General features: G+C 41.1%; 1 protein-coding gene across 1 annotated transcript; it reads left to right on the top strand.

The window, feature by feature from the left end:
• Positions 1–5,808: 5,808 nt before the first annotated feature.
• LOC149431515 (uncharacterized) lies at positions 5,809–14,145 on the top strand. Its single transcript, XM_089665519.1, has 2 exons — positions 5,809–6,541; positions 12,776–14,145. The coding sequence occupies exon 2, from the start codon at positions 12,778–12,780 to the stop codon at positions 13,993–13,995; it is 1,218 nt and encodes a 405-aa protein (XP_089521645.1). The 5' UTR covers positions 5,809–6,541; positions 12,776–12,777; the 3' UTR covers positions 13,996–14,145.
• The last annotated feature ends 4,368 nt before the right edge of the window (positions 14,146–18,513 follow it).

Genomic DNA, 18,513 nt, shown 5'->3' on the forward strand with positions numbered 1-18,513 from the left:
CCTACCAGCCTCTTCTCGTCAGGCTCTATTTCCCGCAACACCTCTGACGGTACTCTCTACCACTGCTGGACACACTCAGGGGTCGCGCCCTGGTCTCGGTCTGCTCCAAGTCCATCCCCACCATCAGGGGCCCTGGTGCATAAGCAGATTGGGACTTAGACCCTGCGTGCTGAGAAACCCCGCACTGTGGGCCACTAGAGATACCGTCAGGTGGTGTCTGACACCTATAGAATGTATTGCGGCTAAAGAAGAAGCGCGGGCCAACCGAAGAGGCCGGCCACAAGACTCAGAGAGAACATTAGATACACAGATATGATGGGGGAGGGGTGACACCCCAAAATAGAGAGAACATTGTATATACAGATATGGGGGAGGGGTGACACCCCAATATAGAGAGAACATTGTATACACAGCTATGATGGGGGAGGGGAGACACCCCAATATAGAGAGAACATTGTATATACAGATATGATGGGGGGGGGACACCCCAATATAGAGAGAACATTGTATATACAGATATGATGGGGGAGGGGTGACACCCCAATATAGAGAGAACATTGTATATACAGATATGATGGGGGAGGGGTGACACCCCAATATAGAGAGAACATTGTATATACAGATATGATGGGGGAGGGGTGACACCCCAATATAGAGAGAACATTGTATATATGTCTTCTGATGGTGGACGTCTCTTTGGTGCCTTCAGCCAGGTGCGATGTAACACACACGTCATCCCGCAATTCTCATGCGTCTTGAATTGCGACAATTGCAGCAACATCACACTGCATTCGGGGCGCCATGTTGATGATGAACGTCTCTTTGGTGCCTCTTCAGACATCTCCATAAAGGACGTCACTGGCAGGAAGGGTTCTCATTGGTACCAGCAGAAAAGGCCTCAAGCTGGAAAGACTCCTCCTACTTCTGAAGCCAATCAGAGTTTCTTTCTTTTCTCCCAAGCTTCATCCTCCAAGAGCAGACCTAAGCCAGGGGCCCAGTTCAGTCACAATCCTGGGGCCCCTAATCCCCAAACCTGCAGACTAGTCCTATTAAACCTCCTGAAGGGATTTCCCTACTTTCTAAAGTGGGGGGACGTCTGTTGGCCTTTGGGGTCACCTGGTCAGCAGACATCTCAGAAGCTCAGGTAAGAGACGTGGTGTCCAGGGGCTACAGACTAGAGTTCATCTCCCTGCCCCCACCCCGCTTCGTGTTGTCCAACCTGCCGGTGTCCCCGCAGGGACTAGCGCTCCTCCATGTTGCTCCTGCAGATCTGCTGACCCAAGGAGATCTCCCCATTGTACCAACAGCAGAATAGTTCCCGGTTTTTAGGCCACATTCACAGGGGACATACCAATGTGTACCGCCGTGGGGGGCCGTGTTTATTTGCAGGGGATGTCCCGGTGTTCATGCATCCCTGTGCAGGCAGTTCCATTGATGTCAGTTGGGACGTAGTGGTAACATGGAAACAGATGCTGATCCCAATCTGATATCCGTATGGATGCATGGCCCTGAACGCACACTATCTGTGTTCACAGCTGTTCACCCGCACAGATGTTACATTGGGAGCAGTGTCTGTATCCATGCAGCCGCTGCATCCCAACTGACATCAATGAACCTGCCTGCACAGGGATGCATGAACACCGGTACATCCCCCAAGTAAACACGGCCCCCCACGGCTGTACGGATTAGTACGCCCCCTGTGACCGGGGCCTTACTCCAACCTTTTCCCTGTTCTAAAGCCTCCCAGCCGGTTCACACAATGTGGTGCGGGACACTGCATGGAGTCTGCACAGGAATCACACCGCATTCCTCTGCGCATTCCATGCACATGTCTGTGCGCTGCGATTTGGGCCATACACTTCCTATGGCTCAAATCACATCGCATCCGCACCACAAAGGTGCAGGACTGTCTTTAGATCCGCACCTGAATCACATGGTATGGGTCTTCTCACCCATGTCATGTGATTTCTGGCAATCACATCGCGTCTTGCCATCTGTTTCGGGTGTCAATAATTTATTACTGACTCCCGCACCAGATCGCATGAACGTGATGCGATTGCAATGCGGTGCGGGAAACGTACAGGATTCGCAGCGTTTCCCGCACCGCATTGGTGTGAACCCGAGCTCAAGGAGGACATAGGCTGCATTCACTGGGGGGATTAGGGGGCATACAGGGGATTCCTGCGGATGGGATCACTGTGAACAGTGGGGGATGGGAAGTCTGTACAAAGCAATGACAGGCTGACAGGAGCCGCGACCATTCCCATGTATCCGCACATCCATCGGTCATCTACGGTTAGGGCCAGGATCGCTCATCCTTCCCTGACCACAGATGACCGATGGATGTGCGGATACATGGGAATGGTCCCGGCTCAGCCTGTCATTGCTTTGTACAGACTTCCCATCCCCCACTGTTCACAGTGATCCCAGCCCCAGGAATCCCCTGTATGCCCCCTAATCCCCCCAGTGAATGCAGCCTATGTCCTCCTTGAGGCTTTAGAACAAGGAAACGGTTGGAGTAAAAACCCGGAAACCTTTCTGCTGTTGGTCCAATGGGGAGATCTCCTTGGGTCAGCAGATCTGCAGGAGCAGCATGGAGGAGCGCTAGTCCCTGCGGGGACACCGGCAGGTTGGACAACACGAAGCGGGGTGGGGGCAGGGAGATGACCTCTAGTCTGTAGCCCCTGGACACCACGTCTCTTACCTGAGCTTCTGAGATGTCTGCTGACCAGGTGACCCCAAAGGCCAACAGACGTCCCCCCACTTTAGGAAATGGGGGCTTCCCTTCAGGAGGTTTTATAGGGCTTGTCTGAAGGTTTAGGGATTAGGGGCCCCAGGATTGTGACTGAACTGGGCCCCTGGCTTAGGTCTGGTCTTGGAGGATGAAGCTTGGGAGAAAAGAAAGGAACTCTGATTGGCTTCCGAAGTGGGAGGAGTCTTTCCAGCTGGAGGCCTTTTCTGCTGGGGCCAATGAGAACCCTTCCTGCCAGTGACGTCCTTTATGGAGATGTCTGAAGAGGCACCAAAGAGACGTTCACCATCAACATGGCGCCCCGAATGCAGTGTGATGTTGCTGCAATTGTCGCATGGCAAGACGCATGAGAATTGCGGGATGACGTGTGTGTTACATCGCACCTGGCTGAAGGCACCAAAGAGACGTCCACCATCAGAAGACATATATACAATGTTCTCTCTATATTGGGGTGTCACCCCTCCCCCATCATATCTGTATATACAATGTTCTCTCTATATTGGGGTATAACCCCTCCCCCATCATATCTGTATATACAATGTTCTCTCTATATTGGGGTGTCACCCCTCCCCCATCATATCTGTATATACAATGTTCTCTCTATATTGGGGTGTCACCCCTCCCCCATCATATCTGTATATACAATGTTCTCTATATTGGGGTGTCACCCCTCCCCCATCATATCTGTATATACAATGTTCTCTCTATATTGGGGTGTCACCCCTCCCCCATCATATCTGTATATACAATGTTCTCTCTATATTGGGGTGTCACCCCCCCCCCATCATATCTGTATATACAATGTTCTCTCTATATTGGGGTGTCACCCCTCCCCCATCATATCTGTATATACAATGTTCTCTCTATATTGGGGTGTCACCCCTCCCCCATCATATCTGTATATACAATGTTCTCTCTATATTGGGGTGTCACCCCTCCCCCATCATATCTGTATATACAATGTTCTCTCTATATTGGGATGTCCCCCCACGTTGGGAAATAGCGGCTTACCTTTAGGACTTTTAATTGAACTTGTCTGTAGGTTTGGGGATTAGGGGCCCCAGACTTGTGACTGAACTGGGCCCCTGGCTTAAGTCTGGCCTTGGAGGTTGAAGTCTCAGAGAAATGTCAGGAACGCTTCTTGGCTTCAGAAGTGGGAGGAGTCGTCTCAGCTTGAGGCCTTTTCTGCTGGGCCAATGAGAACTCTGACTACCAGCGACGTCCTATATGAGGTTGTCTAAGGGTCAGGTTGGGGGCACAGAGGAGACCTTCACCATCAGAAGACATGAGCACGAAGCGTTCTTCACATGGCCGCTCCACAGACCAACATCTCACACAAAGAGTTCTCCTCATGTTCACAGACAGGACACTCATGTGGGAAATAAGATGGACGACATCCCCGAACCCGTCCAGCCAATAATGTACAGCTGAAGACATCATCTCTAATCTCTACTGGACATCACTGATTTACCCCGCTCAGCGGGGGCGGGCCTTATACATCAGAGGCCAAAATATGGGCAGCACAGAGGCTTATTGGTTAGCCTTGCAGCACTGGGGTCCTTGGTTGAAATCCTGACCAGGACCCTATCTGCATGGAGTTTGCATGTTCTCCCTGTGCCTGCGTGGGTTTCCTCCGGGTACTCCGGTTTTCTCCCACATTCTAAAAACATGCAACCTCGTGTTGGTGGTGTAGTGGTTAGCATAGCCGCTTTCCAAGCAGCTGACCTGGGTTCGATTCCCAGCCAACGCAATATCCAAGATGGCTGCTTCGCCTCCTTAGTATTGACGTGATAATATTAATAATAGAAAAAATATTTATAATGATAATTATCCGAATAATAATGGCAATAATAGGATTAGAAATGGAAAAAATATTTTTTTTTATTTGTAGGTGAGAAGCAAATACAATAAAACATAGAATTCTTTGATCCCTGTCTCCTTCAGCCACAGCTGATCATATGTCCAAGAAAAGGGCCAATCAGAGCAGCCTTTTACCATGTGGTCAGCTGTGCCCAATCACAGCCGATCAGTGTAAATCAGAAATGCTGGATATCGGCAGTCCTCTCCTCCCGCTCACAGCACATGAGGAGAGGAGAGCTGGGAAGCGGCATTTCTCAGAGGGGACAAATACACTGATCATCAGGGCACTTATCAGTGTAGCCCCATCAGTGCTTTGTATCGGTGCCATCAGTGCACGCTATCAGTGCTTATAAGTGTTGAATTTAAGGTCCCATCAGTGCATCATATTGGTGTAGCCTCAACACGGCCTCCTCATCAATACCCATCAGTGCTGAGTATCAGTGTCTCCTCAGTGCTGGATGTCAGTGCCCATCAGTCCCACCAATCAATGCCCATCAGGGCCGCTTGTCTGTGCCCATCAGTGCTACCTATCAGTGCCCAGCAGTGCCGTCTATCAGTTCTGCATATTGGTGCAGCCTCAACAGTGCCTCCTGATCAATACCCATCAGTGCTGACTATCAGTGCCTTCTCAGTGCTGGCTGTCAGTGCCCATCAGTCCCACCAATCAATGCCCATCAGTGCTGGCTCTCAGTGCCCATCAGTGCAGCCTCATCTGCACACATCATTGAAGGAGAAACATCACTGTAGAAATTAATGTAGCTTAAAACAGACGTCTCATATCTTTCAAAATGACAGCAAAAGTCATTGAGAAGTAATTTTAACTTAGCGTGTGAATGAAGCTTTGGAAAACAGGTATTAAAGATGAACCATGGTATATTCATGTCTAAGAGGTCAGCAGGTCATAAGCTTCTCTTAAGAATAGAAACTGGAATGTAAAAAGATATTGGTATGTAGTAAAGCAAAGAAAGGATATATCTTTTATGAAGAAAATCATGTCTAATCCATAATATAGTTAGTTGGATAATTATTTCATATAATCAATTTATTAGTTAGGAATAGTGTGTGATAAGTTTAGTATCAATTATTGTTGGTTATATGCATTTATGTGATCATTGTCCTTTCTAAAGATATGTGAAGCCATTGTATCAGATAACAGTATCATGTATTTCTGTCGTCTAAGAGGTTTGCAAATAACGTCATACTAAGTATAGTTTAGAAGGCTTACATATATGGACACTAAGAGTATATGTTTAGAAGAAGCACAAATAAGGGTTTTACTTATTTAGCTCACACTGAATTAGGAAATAACTGTTTAGTGGGTTGGTCTGGTAAAATATATATAAGATGTGCCTTAGAGATAGAGAGACACATACACTCACTCACACTCATACATCAAGACATTATACAGCTGACACGCACTGACATATCTGTCTCCTGGTAAGGCCTGCAAAGCCTTGATACACCTGTTGTCTTCCTTGCCGAGACTGAAACACTTGTCATAGAACAGGCAAGAGATTAGACATTTCTCCAAAGCTCATTTCTTTTTCCATAATCTACAACTTTTGTTATATTTTACTCTGTATTTTATTTTTTCTTTTGTATTCATTTTTGATGCCAAGTGTGCATTAAATAAAAGTCACACTGTTTTAAATCAGCCTGGCACTAGAACACTTTACCTCAAACGCCTAAAGACAGACACTTAAATAATATAAGTGTCACGATATTTAACATTTGGCTAAGCCAGCCTCCGCCACCGTTTTTCCGGGTTTTTCATTCCTTGATAAAGGGGGAGAGAGCACAGACTGATCAAGTCTTGGAAAAACACGGTGCAAAGAACCTAGAAGTGAAGGCGTTTGTGTTTCGTCAGACGTGGACGAGAGGTCCAGTGACTGAGCCACCGGCTGCAAAAAAGAAAATCATCTGATTACGGTGAGTAAAAGTTATGGAATTTATTGATAAACTAGCTATAGAAAGCAAGTTAGAGTTTAAGGATGTTTCTTTATATCCTGATGATGGTAAATTATGGCAGTACATGTACAAGGAATGTTTACAGGCCAATGTTCAGATAGATAAATCTAGATTTACTGTAAACAAACAGCATAAGAAGATATCTAATATCTTAAAGTTGGTAAGAATATTCAACAAAATGATTTTGAATATTGATTTACCTGCTAAAAGTGTTTCTACACTAAAGCAGACAGAATGTAGCACTGTACAGAACACAGAAATGCATGAAAATTTGTCTCAAGATCCTCTTAATTGTCCAAATTGTGACATACTTTGTAACTACATAGAAAATCTTGAGGAGCAAATTGATTCTAAAACAAATCTTTTGTTAAGACTGCAGAATGACAGAAAAGAGGTTGCTGTATTAACAAAAGGTGGTAAAAAGACTGATTCTAAACAGTCAAAGCCTCAAGCTTCCTGCATTCCTGAAATGGGGGAAGATGACGCAAATGACGAAGCCGAAGTTAGAAAGAAAAAACTACTAGACCGTGCAGCTAAATTAAAGTTACAAATTCATGATCAATTAATTAAAATTTTAAAAGATATTCCAGCGTATGACTCAAAGGTCGATGCCTTTTATAATGCGGACATCTTCGAGTCTTATACAGATCGTTATCACTTGACTGACGAACAGCGTAACCGTATCTATTATCTTTGGATCCCAGCTCATTTTGCTAGACGACTTGTGCAATCACCTGTTATTGACGATGACGGACAGGAGATACATAGTGACGCATCAGACAGATTACGACAATTGTTGTTATGTACCACAGGTGAGGAAGTACCTTCTTTAGAAGTACTAGACCAGGGGTGGGCAAACTTTTTGACTTGAGGGCCGCAATGGGTTCATATATTGGACCCGGGGGCCGGACCAAGAGTAGATGAATGATGTGTATGTGTCATCCACAGTAAGTATAGTAATATTCCCCCATAGTAAGCATAGTAATTAATCCCCCATATAGCAATTCATCCCCCATATAGTAATTCGTCCCCCATATAGTAATTCGTCCCCCATATAGCAATTCATCCCCCATATAGCAATTCATCCCCCATATAGTAATTCATCCCCCATATAGTAATTCATCCCCCACATAGTAATTCATCCCCCACATAGTAATTCATCCCCCATATTAATTCATCCCCCATATTAATTCATCCCCCATATAGTAATTCATCCCCCATATAGTAATTCCCCCATATAGTAAGTCCCCCCTATAGTAATTCATTCCCCATATAGTAAGTCCCCCATATAGTAATTCATTCCCCATATAGTAAGTCCCCCATATAGTAATTCATCCCCCATATAGTAAGTCCCCCATATAGTAATTCATTCCCCATATAGTAAGTCCTCCATATAGTAATTCATCCCCCATATAGTAAGTCCCCCATATAGTAAGTCCTCCATATAGTAATTCATTCCCCATATAGTAAGTCCTCCATATAGTAATTCATTCCCCATATAGTAAGTCCCCCCTGTGTCAATTCACTTACCTTTGCTCCGCGCGTTCCTCTCGTATTCCCGCGCCGTTCTGGTCTTCAGGGAGGACTGTGAGAGAAGAGTTCGTCACGCTGCCCCGCCTACATCCTGACAGCTGCAGAGTCCTGACGCCCGAGAGGAGGGAGGGGGCGGCCATCCGAGAGGGGGGGCGGCCATCCGAGAGGGGGGGAGGGGAGAGGAGGAGAGGAGGTCGCCCGCCCGAGAGGAGGGAGGGGAGCGGGCGCCCGGCAAAGAGCCGCGGCTTGCCGACCACTGGCCTTGCGGGAGCCTAGCTCCGCGGGCCGGATTAAAAGGTCCGCCGGGCCGTATACGGCCCGCGGGCCGTAGTTTGCCCATTGCTGTACTAGACTCATTACAGACTTCAGTTAGAGAGGACCCTTATGAATTTAAAATTAAATTCACAAAGGCATACAAAATGGTCTTGGGCGTAGATGATGAAAACGATACAGGTATGATAAAAGCATTTGTAAAAAAATTTAAATATCTTGATCCAACTTCTTTGGCCATTGTGCAAGATAAAAATTCGATTACAGATGCTTGTTCATTCATTGATAAAATCAGAAGACAAATGAAACAGAACTATCTCAAGTCTAAGATAGCTCTAGTTCAAAATGACACTTTAAATAGGAACGGTCAAACTACAGCTAAGACAGGAATGACTGCTCTTAGTAAAAGTGACAGATACAAGCAGGTGAGACAGAGAGAGCCAATAACTTGTTACTACTGTCAAAAGCCTGGACATTTAAAATGGAAGTGTAAAAAATTCTTAAAGGATATGCAGATAAAGGATTCAAGAAATTTAGGTAAAGAAAATGGACTTATTTCTCTTGAACCATCTGCTCCTCCTAGTCAGAAGGAAACTCAATCTTCTTCTCCCTATGCTCCTCTGATAAAACAAATCAGAGAGTTATCGGTCAGCAGCGGTTTGACTGAAAAGAACTTGCAGTCAACCACTGTTAATTCAGCTCCATTATTGCCTACTCCATGACTAGACAATAAAAAGGAAATAAAATCTCATCATCTAGAATATGTAACACCAATATGTCTAGATAAATGTGGACGCCCTTACATTAAAGCAAAATTGAATGGACAAAAGCTCAAGTTTCTAATTGATACAGGTGCTGACATTTCTATTACTGGTGTAAGATTACCTCTTTTGACAGATGCAACAGTATGTACAGTTGTTGGATTTAACGGATCAGGTAACTCGAAAGCTTCAATGTGTAAAAATGTTTCATTTGAAATCCCTGATTATTTGGATACTGAGATTGATATTTGGTATTGTCAAGGTGCAGAGAATATCATTGGGACAGATATCCTTCAACGAAGAGGTTGGATAATTGATCTTGGTAATGGCATTGTATGGAAAGGTTCCATTAATCGTAAGCCTGTGGTAATTGACCCAGCAGATTACTGTGAGGTCGGCAGCATCTGTTTAACAGAAGTGCTTGCTGCAGACCATAAATGGCCAGATAGTGGTGACAATCAACAATTAGAACAATTGGTCAAATCATACAAAAATCTTTGGAGCCAAGGCAAAAATGAGGCCGGTCTATTTAAAGACATAGAAGTAGACGTGCAAGGCAAGGATCCGCCCCCACAGAAGCAATACAAATTGCCACCAGAATCTATTGAACCAGTATCAATAGTCATACAGGAGCTTCTGCAACAAGGTATTATCAGAAAAACAAATTCTGTAACAAACAATCCATTATGGGTAGTACCTAAACGTGATGACCCTAAATCATTCAGGCTTCTGGTAGATCTCAGAATGCTGAATAAATATACCCCAAGCTGCGCTCCAATAGTGGCAGATACACCAGATATAATGTCCCGAATTGATGCAAAAGCAAAAGTGTTCTCTGTGATTGACATTGCAAATGGATTTTTCTCAATCTCTTTATCTAAAAGCTGTCAATATAAATTTGCCTTCTCCTTCGCAAATTCTCAGTATACCTTTAATCGTCTTCCGCAAGGCCTCCATTTGAGTCCTAGCGAATTTCATCAAGCTTTAGCGGAAGTCCTATCCAAATTTTCTAGGCCAGATTGTATCCTACAATATGTGAACGATATCTTGTTATCAACAGAAAATAACCAAGAACATTTAACCCTTTTGGCAGAATTGTTTGATCTGCTGCAAGATGCAGGTCTCAAGCTGAATACTCGTAAGGTTCAGCTCATGAAAAGCGAGGTCAAGTTTCTCGGCATTCAGATCAGTCCGGGTAAATGCCAACCTTTGCAAGAAAGGGTTAATGCTATTGCTGCACTTCCTGTACCAACAACATTCAAAGCACTAAGACAATTCCTAGGATTAGTGAATTTTTCTAGAGAGTTCATTGAGTCATTTGCTGATAAAGCAAAACCTCTGTATGAACTTCTAAAGAATAATGAGGAAAATGGTTTTGGTCCTTGGACAGAAGTTCAGCAAAAGGCCTTTGAATCTTTGAAAAAAGATTTGCAGACAGCACCAGCCCTAACTACAGTAGAAAAGCAAGCACCATTTGCTTTGCAGGTACATACATCTGAAACTGCTATTTCTTCGGTGTTGCTTCAGCTACAAGGAGGAAATTGGAGGATCCTAGCATATTTCTCTAGGCTTTTAACACCTGTTGAGAAAGGTTTTGACACATGTGTTAAACAATTGGTAGGAGTTCACTATGCAGTAAAAGCAACTGAGCACATTGTAGGATTCAACAAAATTATCTTACAAACACCTCATTCCACCCTGAAATTTCTCCTTGAAAAAAACATCCCAGGTGTTTCCAATCAAAGATTTTCACAATGGTTGTTGGCTTTATCACCCAAACAGATCCAGGTTGAACATAATGCCAAATATGTACTCCCTCAATTGATGGAATATAATGGATCAGAACATGAGTGTTCATGTGAAGTCCAAGACACTCACTCTCCTCTGTTTCGCAGAGAAGCAGAGAAGACTGATGAACCTGTGTTTGTGGATGGTTCACGTTATTGTGTCTCAGGGGAGTATTTTTCAGGTTATGCAATCTGGTTTCCAAAGAGAGGATATGTCATACAACACAGACTTCCAGGACACTTTTCAGCACAAAAAGCAGAACTGATAGCCATTGAGACAGTGTTAACTGTAGACAAAGAAGAGAACCAAGGTCCACTAGTGATTTATAGTGACAGTTCATATGTTGTGCGTTCTCTTACTGATTATCTTCCAATTTGGAAAAGACGAGGTTTTGTAGATGCTTCAAACAAAGCTTTAGCACACAGAGAGATACTAGAGTCAATTTTTGCACTAGCAGGGATAAACCCTTGTGCCTATGCAATTGTTAAAGTACCAGCGCATAGGAAAGACAATGATGAACTGAGCATAGGAAATATGATAGCTGACACATTAGCAAAAGAAGCAGCTGTTAATGAACAGTCAGAGACTCCATCTGAAGTAGTTTCAGTAAACACAGTCAGAAAAACAGATACAAAGATCCCCTCATTTGCAGAAGAACAGAAAAAGGACCCGTCCCTTTCTGCTTCTCAGGTTGATACAGAATCTTCCTTTGTTTTTGAAAACGAGATTTTGTTTCATGACTGTAACGGGGTTCTGCGTCCTGTCATACCAAAACATTTACAAGTGGAGTTCACAAAATACAATCATGAAAGTTTAGGCCATGTAGGTAAACAGAGATTGTTAGAGATTCTCAAAGAGAAATTTTTCTGGGAAAAAATGGATGAGACTGCAGACAATGTAATTCAATCTTGTCTTATTTGTGCTCAAGTGAACCCCAGGCCAAAAGGACAGAAACCTCCTTTACAAAGAACTCCTCCAGCTAATGGTCCATGGTCCACATTACAACTTGACTATATAGGACCATTACCAACAGGAAAAAATGGTTTCAAATATGCTCTCATAATTGTTGATGTTTTCTCAAAATGGGTTGAGATTTTACCTGTACGCACAGACGATGCACTAACAACTGCAAGAATGTTAATTAATCATGTTTTTCCTACTTGGGGGATCCCAATTGACATCAGTTCAGATCGAGGAACTCATTTCACAGGTAAAGTAATGCAGGCAATGTGTAAAATTTTGGGAATCCAGCAAAGATTTCATGTTCCATACCATCCGCAATCTGCAGGTATTGTGGAAAGAATGAACAGGACTATCAAATCCAGAATTGCTAAAATGTTGTTAGACAAAGGACATACATGGGTAGATGCCGTGCCTTTTGTTCTGATGAGTATCAGAAGTACAACATCTTCATCTACACAATACAGTCCATTTGAACTGATGACAGGTAGAAAAATGCCGCTTGTTTTTCCACATGAACCGTGTTTTTTGTCAACTCCGCAGAAAGAAGCAATTGAGAAAACCAAATGGTTACAGATGTTGCAAGACAATCTAAATGCCATTTTGCCACATGCAGCTACTCACATGCAGAAAATGATCCCTCCACACTCCTCCAAATTTGAGAAAGGTGGACAAGTCATGATTAAAACATTTAGAAAAAGTGGGCCGTGGCAAAGTAATTGGGAAGGTCCTTTTGAAATTTTGGACACACGTGGTGTAATGATACAAGTCCAAAGACCTCTCAATTCTGTTAAAAATGCACGGAGACAACAAAAAATATGGGTTCACACTGATCAATGCAAGCTGTTTATGCCAAGATAATGATACTGCGTTTCTTTTGCAGAAATGACATCTGATAATCAAATATGGAGGAACATCAAACTCCAAAAAGAAATACTGACAACATCAGAAAAGTGGAAAGAAAGAAAGAACATTAAAAGGAGAAAATTCGTCATCACAGGACTCCTTTTCTCATTAATGACATTTTTATTCCTAAAAACTTATATGACTTTTTCCAGCCCAGCAGAGAAGATCAAGTCTGAGACCCTGCATAAAAGAGAATTGCCTTTATCCAGAAACAAGAGACATTTTCCAAGATACAGTGACATTGACACAGCCGTAGACTTGTATGGACTTGCTTGTATAGGTCATGGAGCTACTTGTTGTATGCAGTTTTATTTTCTTCATAGTAACTCTATTGAAATACAAGCTAGAATAGAATCTAAAACAAAGTTTACAAAAATGCAAGGATCATATGTACATAATAATAAAACTGGTACATATGAATGTAATTTAACTGAGATGGGCTTCTGGTCCATAGTTTTAAAAGGAAATGAGTCTACAATTTGGACTGGCGATGTAACTGGAGATAGAGTAGGTTCTTCTTCTGTAGGAGGATCCAAAACAGATATTTGGTTTTTGACCCAATATTATTTACAGTTTATGGATCCTGAACACTTAAAGATTACAGGAGATGAAGAAGGAGATGTAATTAGAGTATGGGATTTTCAAATAACAAGAGGTTCAGCTCACGTTAAAGTGAGAGTAACTATTTCAATTGTAGACTTGATTATTCCAGATATAAAAGTATCTCCTCAAGCTGTTAAAATTATTGAAGGAAAGGATGATTTAAATTTGATATGTACTACACAAATATATTTACCTCAAAATTCCCTATTAACTTGGAAAAGAAATGGTGAATTTTTGGGCAGTCTTTTCCATAGCTCTACTAATATAATTCGTAAGAGTAATCTTGGAAATGTAGATTGGACTAACAATAACTTTATTTATCAACACAGTAGTCCAAATCTTAATGACAGAGTCATATATGAATGTTGCATATCATTAGAAAATAATCCAATGAAATGTGATACTGCAAATGTTATAATTTCATCTCCTAAGAACATTAAGTGTACTGAAGAAAAATTTATTCCTTCTAGTCCATTTCAAATTAATCATTTCCAACCCAGACATCTCTTAAGAGAAGGACATTTTGTGATTATACTTTGGAAATTTAATGTTTCTGAATGGAAAATTAGTATCCTCAATGTCAAGAATACTTAATTAATATGGAATTGGGTATGGATAAATGGTTTGGAGCTAATAATAAAAATAACAACAGGAATAAACGAGGTATCATAGAAGGAATTTTAGGTGGAATTGGTACTATTGGAAGTATTACCAATAGTATGGATATTAATACATTACAGTCTGATCTGGAAACAGCGGGCTTAGTGGGTAGTAAAAGTATTAAAGTTCAAAGAAATGTAAATCAAATATTAGAAAATATGTTAATGAAGACAGCTACGGTTATAGGCCCAGCTGTAGTCCACTTACAAGATGTTACTTTGAATTTAATGGACAGAGAACAACATTCCCACATAGCCAGAACATGTCTAGAAATACAGACAGAGTATTCTACCAATTTTAAAATAATTGCACAAGCATTCCAAAGTGGAATAACTCCTCTAAGTCTTTTGCAAAGTTTACCTAATGAATATGTATTTGCAAAAAATCATACAGATTTATGGGTAAATAAATGGGTAGGATGTAATCAACATGAATGCTATGGTACCTCAATGATTCCCATTGCTGGGAAAGAACAAATGTTAGTTCCAGTTACAGTCTTAGGATTGCCAGTTAGTAATACCCAGTTGTTATATTATCAATTACAATTTGTAGATTTTGCTTTGGATACTAATACATCTGAACCAGAACAACTAGATTTATCTTCTTGTTTACATTTTCAATCAAAAGTAATATGTTTGCCTAATCAGGACAAAAGTATTTTTCACTCTTGTTTTCATAATCATTCATTATGTACAGCAAGAATAGAAAAAGTAAAAACTTCATTTGACCTAGTCACTGTTGTAGGAAAAAGGAAAGTCTGTTTTCAAGTCATGACAGACACTGAAACAGTGAAAGCTTTCTTCCTATCCTGCACACATACAGATATCCTGAGTCGAGGCTTGTATTGTACAGAAGGAGATCTTACAGGAATTAGTTTAAATGAAATTAGAGTAAATTTAACTAATATACTTACGAAAAATGTGAGTGTTCTATCTATACAATATAATATATCTCAAGTAGATGAGTTTCCATGGAAGGAATGGGCAGAGATCATACAAAAGGATAAGGGATTATTAATTGCTTTGTCTGAAGAACTTCAGAAAGCAGAAATAATATTTAAGCATGAACAAGGAAAGCTACTAGAGATAGAACATGATTGGTCTGAATTTTCAGGTCGTTCATTGTTAAATATCGTGACACTTATATTATTTAAGTGTCTGTCTTTAGGCGTTTGAGGCAAATTGTTCTAGTGCCAGGCTGACTTAAAACAGTGTGACTTTATTTAATGCACACTTGGCATCAAAAATGAATACAAAAGATAAAATAAAATACAGAGTAAAATATAACAAAAGTTGTATATTATGGAAAAAGAAATAAGCTTTGGAGAAATGTCTAATCTCTTGCCTGTTCTATGACAAGTGTTTTAGTCTCGGCAAGGAAGACAACAGGTGTATCAAGGCTTTGCAGGCCTTACCAGGAGACAAATATGTCAGTGCGTGTCAGCTGTATAATGTCTTGATGTATGAGTGTGAGTGAGTGTATGTGACTCTCTATCTCTAAGGCACATGTTATATATATTTTACCAGACCAACCCACTAAACAGTTATTTCCTAATTCAGTGTGAGCTAAATAAGTAAAACCCTTATTTGTGCTTCTTCTAAACATATACTCTTAGTGTCCATATATGTAAACCTTCTAAACTATACTTAGTATGACGTTATTTGAAAACCTCTTAGAAGACAGAAATATATGATACTGTCATCTGATATAATGGCTTCACATATCTTTAGAAAGGATAATGGTCACATAAATGCATAGATATAACCAACAATAATTGATACTAAACTTATCACACACTATTCCTAACTAATAAATTGATTATATGAAATAATTATCCAACTAACTATATTATGGATTAGACATGATTTTCTTTATAAAAGACATATCCTTTCTTTGTTCTACTACATATCAATATCTTTTTACATTCCAATTGCTATTCTTAAAACTAAGCTTATGACCTGCTGACCTCTTAGACATGAATATACCATGGTTCATCTTTAACACCTGTTTTCTAAAGCTTCATTCACACGTGAAGTTAAAATTACTTCTAAATGACTTTTGCTGTCATTATGAAAGATATGAGACGTCTGTTTTAAGCTACATAATTTCTACATTCATGGTGGTCAAAATTTAAAAATACTGTATCAATGTGGGGAAAAACTTCAGTAACAGCAGCTGTCGGAAATATATTATTACACCCATTAATTATTATATTTATTATTATGATTTTATGTATTTTATTTCAAATATGTATTATGATTAGAATGAAACAATTTTACAAATTGATTAAGAAACAAATGAAAGAAGGTGAAAAAATCCTGTCAGGTATTATTAGAAGGAAGGTTACCTCTGACCTAACTGACCTGGTTATAGAAAATGGTGCATCTGGAACAACTGATTCAGAGCGCGTATAGTTGGGCCATGAATGAAGTATGAATGTATATATAATATTATATGATAAATTATATTTAGGGGGAATATTGTAGAAATTAATTCACCATAAAACAGACGTCTCATATCTTTCAAAATGACAGCAAAAGTCATTGAGAAGTAATTTTAACTTTGCGTGTGAATGAAGCTTTGGAAAACAGGTGTTAAAGATGAACCATGGTATATTCATGTCTAAGAGGTCAGCAGGTCATAAGCTTAGTTTTAAGAATAGCAATTGGAATGTAAAAAGATATTGATATGTAGTAGAACAAAGAAAGGATATGTCTTTTATAAAGAAAATCATGTCTAATCCATAATATAGTTAGTTGGATAATTATTTCATATAATCAATTTATTAGTTAGGAATAGTGTGTGATAAGTTTAGTATCAATTATAGTTGGTTATATGCATTTATGTGAACATTGTCCCTTGCTAAAGATATGTGAAGCCATTGTGTATATTATATTACAGTATCATGTATTTCTGTCTTCTAAGAGGTTTTCAAATAACGTCATACTAAGTATAGTTTAGAAGGCTTACATATATGGACACTGTGGGGTTTATTTACTAAAGCTGGAGAGTCCAAAATCAGACTCCCTTCTGCATAGAAACCAATCAGCTTCTAACCTCAGCTTGTTCAATGAAGCTTTGGCAATGAAACCTGGAAGCTGATTGGTTTCTATGCAGAAGGGAGTCTGATTTTGGACTCTCCAGCTTTAGTAAATAAACCCCTAAGAGTATAAGTTTAGAAGAAGCACAAATAAGGGTTTTACTTATTTAGCTCACACTGAATTAGGAAATAACTGTTTAGTGGGTTGGTCTGGTAAAATATATATAACATGTGCCTTAGAGATAGAGAGACACATACACTCACTCACACTCATACATCAAGACATTATACAGCTGACACGCACTGACATATTTGTCTCCTGGTAAGGCCTGCAAAGCCTTGATACACCTGTTGTCTTCCTTGCCGAGACTGAAACACTTGTCATAGAACAGGCAAGAGATTAGACATTTCTCCAAAGCTCATTTCTTTTTCCATAATCTACAACTTTTGTTATATTTTACTCTGTATTTTATTTTATCTTTTGTATTCATTTTTGATGCCAAGTGTGAGTTAAATAAAAGTCACACTGTTTTAAATCAGCCTGGCACTAGAACACTTTACCTCAAACGCCTAAAGACAGACACTTAAATAATATAAGTGTCACGATATTTAACACGGGGCCTTACTCCAACCTTTTCCCTGTTCTAAAGCCTCCCAGCCGGTTCACACTATGTGGTGCGGGACACTGCATGGAGTCTGCACAGGAATCACACCGCATTCCTCTGCGCATTCCATGCACATGTCTGTGCGCTGCGATTTGGGCCATACACTTCCTATGGCTCAAATCACATCGCATCCGCACCACAAAGGTGCAGGACTGTCTTTAGATCCGCACCTGAATCACATGGTATGGGTCTTCTCACCCATGTCATGTGATTTCTGGCAATCACATCGCGTCTTGCCATCTGTTTCGGGTGTCAATAATTTATTACTGACTCCCGCACCAGATCGCATGAACGTGATGCGATTGCAATGCGGTGCGGGAAACGTACAGGATTCGCAGCGTTTCCCGCACCTCATTGGTGTGAACCCGAGCTCAAGGAGGACATAGGCTGCATTCACTCGGGGGATTAGGGGCATACAGGGGATTCCTGCGGATGGGATCACTGTGAACAGTGGGGGATGGGAAGTCTGTACAAAGCAATGACAGGCTGACAGGAGCCGCGACCATTCCCATGTATCCGCACATCCATCGGTCATCTACGGTTAGGGCCAGGATCGCTCATCCTTCCCTGACCACAGATGACCGATGGATGTGCGGATACATGGGAATGGTCCCGGCTCAGCCTGTCATTGCTTTGTACAGACTTCCCATCCCCCACTGTTCACAGTGATCCCAGCCCCAGGAATCCCCTGTATGCCCCCTAATCCCCCCAGTGAATGCAGCCTATGTCCTCCTTGAGGCTTTAGAA

The sequence above is a fragment of the Staurois parvus genome, unplaced genomic scaffold (assembly GCF_062004578.1).
Source record: "Staurois parvus isolate SC_StPar_1 unplaced genomic scaffold, SC_StPar_1.0 ptg002227l, whole genome shotgun sequence".
In the NCBI taxonomy this organism is placed as follows: Eukaryota; Metazoa; Chordata; class Amphibia; order Anura; family Ranidae; genus Staurois; species Staurois parvus.

Bases quoted from the DNA above. Each gene is read 5' to 3' on its own strand.
- LOC149431515 (XM_089665519.1), top strand. From the start codon at position 12,778: ATGACATCTGATAATCAAATATGGAGGAACATCAAACTCCAAAAAGAA.